General features: G+C 38.8%; 1 protein-coding gene across 1 annotated transcript in view; it reads right to left on the bottom strand.

The window, feature by feature from the left end:
- The window catches only part of PAPPA2 (pappalysin 2), a 536,466-nt gene that overhangs the window by 250,214 nt on the left and 276,903 nt on the right, over positions 1 to 9,349 (bottom strand). The window contains exon 9 of the mRNA XM_006867073.1: positions 2,536 to 2,627. Within this exon, the coding sequence (XP_006867135.1) occupies positions 2,536 to 2,627 (92 nt within the window). The remainder of the gene's footprint in view (positions 1 to 2,535; positions 2,628 to 9,349) is intronic.

Below are 9,349 nucleotides of genomic sequence, written 5' to 3'. Positions count from 1 at the left end.
AACCTCAGGGTCAGCAGTTCGAAACTACCAGCTGTTCCGCCGGAGAAAGATGAGGTGTTCTGCTCCCGTAAAGATTTACAGCCTCAGAAACCCTGTACAGGGTTGCTATGAGTCAGAACCGACTCCACAGCACATAACAACAACAACAACATATATATATTTTAGTGACACCTAATTGTGTCACTAACAAATATGTGGCATATATGTATATCTCTATATATGTAATCAGTATAAGCCAATTATGTGATTACTAAAAGAAATGATGCAAACATAGGTGTCACTAACAAATATGTGTATACAGAAGAGGGGAGGTGACTGGCTCAGTGTGTTCTGCATAGCCACACCACATCTGGAGAAATGAATTCCTTTCTGGGCATTGGCCACATGAAGCACGCCAGGTTGGGGTAAATAGGAAAGGGTCTGGAAAACTAATCACATGAAGGGATGTTTGGATTGGAAAGGAGAATAATGGGGAGGCATTTCAAATATCTGAATGGTAGTCAAATAAAACAGAAAAAATAATGTATCCCCTGTAGTTTCATGGCAGGGAAAAAGCACTTGATTAAGCAGTAGGAAAGCTGAGTTTCAGTGCTGGCTCTGCAGACACTTTGCTGTATGCCCCCAGTTGAGTCACTAAAATTCTCCAGGCCTCAGTTTCCAAACCAGAGAACAGGAGAAGAATTTCATAACAGAGAAAGCCATATTTCAATGGAATGGCCTGTTTCAAGGTATATTCTTCATTGCTGGAAGTATGTAGGCAGAAATGGAAGAACTATCTCTCAAAAATTAGCAGAAAGGATTTCTGTATAGGAGGGAAACTGGATTCTAAGTCATTTGTACACTAAACAGATACGTGCAGAGAACAGGGCCTCGATCAGATCGTTGGCACACAATGAGCACTGAACTTGTTACATGTATGCCTTGTATGGAAGGATGGATGGGGGGAGATCACTAAGCGTCAATGAGTCTCCAGAGAGCACAGGGGTTTAGTGTGTTCTGTACGACACTTGGTACTTATCACATAAAAATTCCACATAATTATACTACTTTATCTTGACATTTGGGGATGCTAAAATATTTTAAAGGCACAGCTGTTTGAAATAACTTTATTAAGTGGTTATGTTTCACAGAAACTTTGCATGTATACAAATGGAGATGGAATAAAATCTGGACCTATGAAAGTTGTTAATTCTGTCTTAAATCAGAATTGGGAAAAGTCATCTGGATCACCTCCTCAAGTAGCAAGGCTCTAGAGTCAAAACCTCCTATTTATAATTTATTGCTAGTAATTCTCCAGGATTAAGAAATGACCCTCTGTGCTCTGTCATGATTTTATCTATTAAACACAGTTACCAAGAGGCATGTTGCATTACCTTTGACTTAGAATGTTTGCTTGTGTGTGGAGTCTATATGATTGTGCAACTGAACTGATGTTTTGGTGTTACAAATAAGGACCCAAGAGAAAAGCTTGGTTATGTTAAACTCCACCATCACCCACCCACTGTTGTCCAATTGAGTCCAACTTTTAGTGACCCTATGTACAGGATGGAATCTTAGTGGTGTTGTGGGTTAAGGCACTGGACTGCGAAGTTGGATTGAACTGCAAGGTTAGCAGTTCAAGCTCACCAGCCATTCCTCGGAAACCCTATAAAGGGTCATTATGGGTTGGCATCAACTCAATGGCACTTAACAACAACAACAACATATATAGGACAGAGTAGAACAGCTTCATCAGATTTTCAAGACTGTAAATCTTTATGGAAGCAGAGAGTCTCATCTTTCTGCCATGGAGGGACTCATGGGTTTGAACCTTCAAACTTGTGGTTGGTTAGTAGCTCAACATTTAAGTCACAACACCACTAAAGTTCTTGAACAGTAAGCTTGTTGTTGTTAAGTGCTATTGAGTCTGTTCTAATTCATAGTGGCCCTGAATAGAGTTTCTGAGGAGCAGCTGGTGGATTTGAACTGCTGAAATTGTTATTTGCAGTTCAGTATTGAGCCGACAGTGATATACCAGTAGTCTATTAAGTTAGGAGGCAATAAAATCTAATGGCTTAGCATGCAGGTTCTAGAGTCATACTTTCTTTGTTCAAATCCTGCTTTCACCACTTCTAGTTATATGATCAATAATAAGTTATTCAAGCTCGTTGAGCTTTAGTTTTGTTTAAATACAGTTACTGTAAGGATTAAAACAGATAATATATGTAAAACAACTAGATGTTGTTTTACATAATACACACTACATATCATTAGTAACACAAAGCTATATGTTACAGGATATCAAAAACTCACAAAAAAAGGAGACACACTGAGTGACTTCCAAATTTAACTGTTAAGCTGATCCCTCCTTCATAATACCTAATTTTAATAACTAGTGCTCTATCCAATGCTTTGATTGCATGAGATATTCAAGAATACTCTTCGAGTTCTTTAAGTTGGTTTAGGTCACAAAAGGACTTTGGGTATTGAAAGTGAGATCCTAGCACTGTGAACAAAAATCATGGCATACTCCTAAGCAGGTTCTGCTAAACTCACCAACACAATTGAAGCCTTGCTCTAGTTCACACGTCCTGGAGCAGCCATCTCCACTCAAAAGGTCTCCATCGTCACATTCTTCTCCCAAACCCCTAGAAAGTATAAATATAAATACATCCATAGATACTAAAATAGAAAGTAAATAAATAACAATTTTCCTGTTTATCTCCCATCATTTAAAAAAACATTAAATCCTCAAATCTTTCATTATATAGGAAACCCACCAACCAAACCAACCACTGCCATCGAGTTGATTCCAACTCAAAGCGACCTTATGTAAAAGTTCCAAAACTTAGAAATCTTTATGGGAGCAGACAGCCTCTTCTTTCTCCTGAGGAGCTGCTGGTGAATTCCAACTGCTGACCTGACAGAAGTAAATCGTGTGATCTACTATGCAATCTAAATGGAAGGAGGAACTAGGTAAATGCTTTTTTAAAAAAACAAGCATACAGATAAATTAAAGTAGATGCAATTTGAGTGATTATTGTCAATCAGAATGTCAGTTGTTGTTGTTGTTAGGTGCCATCGAGTCGGTACCAACACAGAGTGACCCTATGTACAACAGAATGAAACACTGCCCAATCCTGGGCCAACCTCACAATTGTTGCCATGCTTGTGCCCATTGATGCTTCCACTTTGCCAATCCATCTCGCTGGGGGTTTTCCTCTTTCTCTCTGACCCTCCATCATACCAAACATGATATCTCTAGCCACTGGTCATTCCTGAAAGTATGTCCAAAGTATGAGAGACGAAGTTTGACCATCCTGGCCTCCAAGGAGCACTCTCGCTACACTTCTTCCAACACAGATCTGTTGGGTCTTTTGGCAGCGCACGGCACTTTCAATATTCTCCTACAACACCGTAACTCAAAAGCATCAATTCTTCTATGCTTTTCCTTATTCACGGTCCAGCTTTCGTATGCATATGAGGTTATTGAAAATATCATGGTTTGGGTCAGGCGCACCTTAGTCCTCAAGCTGACATCTTTGCTCTCCAACACTTTAAAAAAAGGCCTTGTGCAGCAGATTTGCCTAATGCCATAGGTTGTGGGAATTCCTAGACATCAAGTAGCTCATGCCTCAGAAGCATCTAAGAAATTCATGTAGATCCTGATAGTGTTTCTGGTAGAAGGTTTTAAACTTAAGGACTTATGCTTAAATTATGTTTGTGAGTTGAGTCCAGTTGATTCTGATTCATGGTAGCTGGTAGGCTTAAACCATCGACCTTGGAGTTAGCTTATCCTATAGTGTCACACCAAGACTAGTAGTCAAGCACATAACCATTTGCACCATTCATTGCAGTATAATGAATAGAATCAGAGAAATAGTCAACTGATTTGATGAAAAGAAACCTATCTATGTGTGGTTTTGCTTTCTATTCATTTTTATCTGATATTTATGCTTCCATTATTTTAGTCTATCCAAATGGAGTTATTGTAAAAGCTGTAACTTTGTAGAATTGAAATCTGTTTGCGTAACAAGATATTTGAGTAACCACATCACTGCCTTCTCTCAATGCAGAGCATTCCTAGGCATCAGGCAACTATTTCTACTCCCTACCACCACCTTGTGGCAAATAACATATATTGCAGGAGGAAACAAATCACTGGGAGAAGAAAATGCCAGGAACCTCAAATGCTATTATTGCTGATGATTGAATATGGATCCAGCTGCGGGAGTTGGTTTAGAGTGAGAGACACATGGAGCACGTTGTTGTTGTTAAGTGCCCTGAAGTCAGTTCTGACTCATGGAGTTTCCCAGGAGCAGCTGGTGTGTTTGAACTGCCAACCTTACAAATCAAACTGACCTTGTGGTCGAGTGCTTATCCTACAGCGCCACATGAGACATATTAGGGAGACAAAATAGGTAAGCTTAGGATTGAAGTGTCTTTGAAAAAATCAAGATTTGGCTATTTTTAAATGGACTACCATTTTTTCTCCTTGATTTTTCATATATATTATAACACAGTCGAGAAAGGAGTCTTTGAAATGCAAGTATTTTTAGGCCTACAGCATCACAAGTAGGTCTAATAATAATATAAAGGAATGGAGTAAAGAGTTTAAAAAGTTAGGTATGAAAATGCTTTAAAATGAATTAAAAGTATGCTAAATGGTGTGTCGCTATAGGATAAACACTCGACTGCAAGCTCGGTTTGAACCTCAAAGTTGGCAGTTCAAATCCACCAGCCACTCCTTGGAAACCCTATACTGGATCTCTGAGTCAGACAGAACTGACTCCACAGTACTTAACAACAACAGTACAATATAGTTATATAAAAATGTGTTGTAGTTTTTTTAATGACAGCCTATAAAATCGATAAGTGAAATAAAAAGAAGAAAAGAGATATGAAAAACAACATAATTGACAAAATTAAGGAAACTTCAGATTCTCTTTCTATACAGAGGCAAGTCAGCTCAAGTCAGCTGCACTAAGAACCTGGTCAGATAAATGATATCTGGGATATCACTAAATTCTTCCAGTCTCAATTTGTTCATCTATGAAAAGAGATCATTAATCTAGACCAATGCTTTTCTAAATGAGGTTCAGAATGTAATTCTGGAGGTTGGAGACTTTGTACTTTCACTTTGAAGATAATCTCTAAGTAATAAATATGAGCATATTGTATACCATTTCAAGCAGTACTGCCCAACAGAAATATGAGAGCCACCTAAATATGTGATTTTCTAACAGTCACATAAGAAAATAAAAGAAGCAAGTGAAATCAATTTTAGTGACATTGTTGTTATGTGCCATGGAGTCAGTAACGACTCATAGCGAACCTGCACAGGGCTTTCAAGGTTGTAAATCTTTACAGGAGCAGAAAGTCTCATCTTTCTCCTGTGGAACAGCTGGTAGCTTCAAACTGCTGACCCTGAGGTTAGCAGCCTGATTCGTAACCACTACATTACCAGTATACTCAAAATATTATCACGTTGATATGTAATCAATATAAAATATTGACAACGTATTCTATATATGGCTTTCTCATACTAATCTTTCCAAATTTGGGATGTGTTTTTCACTTACAAGACCTCTTATTTGTGAAAAAGTAAATTCACATACCTAAGTTGCTCTAGAAATACTTTAATGTTCTCTGATAACTGAATCAAGTTTCAGCTGTTAAATTAAAATTAAAATAATTTAATAAATTAAACACTCAGTTTCTTACTTACATTGTTGTTAAGTGCCATCATTTCAGTGCCGACTCCTAGTGAGCCTATATAGGGTTTCCAAGGACTCCTGGTGTGGTGCTGCAGGATCAGCACTGGACTGCAAACTACAGGGTCAACAGTTCAAACCCACTAGCTGCTCCTTGAAAACCTAGCCAGGGTCGCTATCAGTCAAAATCAATTCGACGGCATTTAACAACAGGGTTGCTATGGGTCAGAACCGACTCTATGGTACTTAACAACAACAACAGCAGAGTCAAAGCTGGATTCAGAAACTGGGTACTTCCAGAACTGATAATCCTTTCAGGAATCTATTTTCATAAATAGACATTTCTGAAAACTTTGGATTTGAGGAAACCAAATTTTGGAACAGACAGACAAGGAAATAGAGGGCAGATCTATCTTCTAATTGACTGGCAGAACTAAGCATTACCCTCTATATAGACAAAATTGAGGCTGAAATTTAAAAATTATTTTGATAAGGAGATAAGCAGGCTAGCAAAGCTGCCTCAGGTAAAGCTGTATCAAGGCCCAGGAGAGAATGTTCAATACCAAGTACATAAGATGGCCCTTCACCCTCTGCTATACTATAGACTGCCAGGCAACTTTGGCATCCTGGTGTCTCAGAATGGTCAGCATCAGAGAACTTTATGAGGGGACAGTATGACGTAAGTCAGAGTGTTTTATTCAGGGTATCCTTTGTCCGTATAGTAGTGATAACCAAGCTCTGCAAACAGCGTAACTGATGACAGCAGACTCCACGGAAGCAATCAGAAGACAGAAAATAGTAACACCAATAATCAGACTTGTTAGGCAGGCAGGAGTAGCAAGCTAGCAAGGTCTGGGATATTTTGTTGTTGTGAAGTGCTGTCAAATTGGTTTCAACTCACAGCAAGTCTGTATAGGGTTTCTGAGGAGTAGCTGGTGAGTTTGAACTGCCGACCTTGTGATTCAAACTGACTTTGCGGTCCAGTGCTTATCCTACAGCACCATACCAGGACTCCATTAGTAATTTCTACTGCTTTCATGTATTGACAATGTCTGGGAAACTGGAAGTTTTCTTAAAAAAGAATAAATAGGAATACACTACAGCTTAAGGATCTTAGAAGTATGAGAGAAAACAATGCTTAATGATGGCTACGGCTCCCTGGGTGGTGCAAATCGTTAAGCACAAGACTATTAATCAAAAGGTTGGTGGTTCAAACCCACTTAGGGGTGCCTCAGAAGACAGGTATGGCAATTAGCTTCTGAAAGGTCACAGCCTTGAAAACTCTGTGTAGCAACTCTACTCTGCACTCATAGGAGCTAGAACTGACTTGACAGCAACTGACAACAATGATTACTGTACATTGAATGAGATCCCAAGAAAGTTTATAAAACTGCTACCTGTTAGGACTTTAAAATAAAATATATTTTCACCTAGTCTGAGATTTTTAAAAGGAACTACCGTTTTAGGATATAGAATCCAGGACAAATAAGAGTGCCTATCCTTCCAGCCTCGTATTTCTAGCAGCTTTATGTAAGTGATATGTTACGTTACAATGAGTATATAGGACAAATTGATGTAGCGTAACCTACTGTTCCACTTTTTCTTGGGATGTGGGAGTTTCAATACTAAAACAGAGAAAATCCCAGTTGAACTAGGGTGAGTTGGTCCCCTAGATTGATATCACAAAAGATAAACAGGAAAAAGAATTTGGCATGCTAAGAAACAGACAAGAGTGATTTCATCTTTACCTGGTGATACTTATAGAATTACTAAAAATAAAATATTGCTCAATTTGCCCATTAGTCCGGTCCACAGCTAAAACTAAGAAATCTATGCTGACTTTCCTCAGTTGTAACATAGGGGTAGGTCATCAGTTCAAAAGATAACCTCCCATCCTCTGTTAGTATCCGTTCCTTAGTCACCACCCAGAAACTTTTCAGAGGATCAGCCTTAGCAACCCCTGCAAAACATCCATTAGTAATCAGAACATGGAACGCATGAAATATGAATCTAGCAAAATTGTAAATTATAAAAAAAATGGAATGGAATGAATAAAAATTGATATACTAGGCTGGAGTCGACTGGAATTGGCCATTTTGATTCTGACAAGCACATGGTTAACTATGTCAGGAATGACAGATTGAAGAGGAATGGCATCACATTCATCACACACACAAAAAAAAATTCAAGATCTATCTTGAAGTACACTGCTGCCTACGCTAGGATAATATCCATATTCCTACAAGGAAAACAAGTTAATATCACTATTATTCAAATATATGCTCTAGTCACTAAAGCCAGTGATGATGAAATTGAACAATTCCACCAACTTCTTCAGTCTGAAATTGATCAAACCTTCTATCAAGATGCACTGGTAATTACTGGTGATTTGAATGTGCAAATTGGAATGAAAAAGAAAGGAACAGTAGTTGGAAAATAAGGCCTTGGTGACAGAAATGAGGTTGGAAATTGCAGGACAGAATTTTGTAAGACCAATGACTCATTCGTTATAATTACCTTTATAAAACAACATAAAAGGCAACTATACATATGGAGCTCACAAGATAAGTCAAATTAACTAGATCAATGTTTAGCCACTGAAGAAGAACAGAAGTTCAATATCATCATCCAAAACAAGGTCAGGGGCACACTGTGGAACAGACCATCAATTGCTCATATGTAAGTTCAGGCTAAAGCTGAAGAAAATGAAAACAAGCTCCCCCAAAGCCAAAATATGACCTTGAATATATTCCACCTGAATTTAGAGACCACCTCAAGAACAGATTTGATGTGTTAGATAGTAATGACCAAAGACATGAAGAGTAGTGGGACAACATCAAGAACATCATACAGGAAGAAAGCAAAAAGTCATTAAAAAGACAGGAACGAAAGAACTGACATAAATTTGGATGTCAGAGGAGAAGCTGAAACTTGTTCTTGACTGTAGAGAAGCTAAAGAAAATGGAAGAAATGATGAAGTAAAATAATTGAACAGAAAATTGCAAAGGGTAGCTAAAGAAGACAAAGTCAAGTATTATGCTGAAATGTGAAAAGACCTGGAGTGAAAACCAAAAGGGAAGAACATAGTATTTCTCAAACTGAAAGAACTGAAGCAAAAATTCAAGCTTTGGGTAAATGCGCTGGATTGCCAAGTCGTTTGAACTGCAAAGTTGGTGGTTCAAGCTCTCCAGCCCCTCCTCAGAAACCCCGGACAGCACTTAACAACAACAATGGACAAATCATTGAATGATACAAAAAGTATCAAAAGAAGATGGAAAGAGGGAGAAAAAACAAGATGGTGGATTGGGTGGCCGTATAGCAGAGATCTCCGCCAACAACAACACAGAATACCCGACTAAGCAGGCTCAGGGGATGGTCCCAGAACTCTGAACCACATATAAAGGAATACTTAGAAAGTTGGAAGGCTCACAGCGGGGGGAATTTGTGGCAGAAACAAGAAATCTATTGCTTTCTAGTCCGGGCTGCTCGGCTGCACCAGGAGCCGCCATCTTGGGTAAGACCAAGCAGGGGAAGGATCGGAGCAGCCACAGACACCTGGCAGAACCGCTGAGATAAAGGTGTGGACAGTCTTCTCTTTTGGTAGCTGTTCATTGGTCCCTTGCTGTCTGCGCACCTCCGTTCGGGTGACTATAGGG

Source organism: Chrysochloris asiatica, unplaced genomic scaffold, assembly GCF_000296735.1.
Source record: "Chrysochloris asiatica unplaced genomic scaffold, ChrAsi1.0 scaffold00100, whole genome shotgun sequence".
In the NCBI taxonomy this organism is placed as follows: Eukaryota; Metazoa; Chordata; class Mammalia; order Afrosoricida; family Chrysochloridae; genus Chrysochloris; species Chrysochloris asiatica.
Note: the sequence above shows the minus strand (reverse complement) of the source record. Positions and strands in the feature narration are given on the sequence as shown.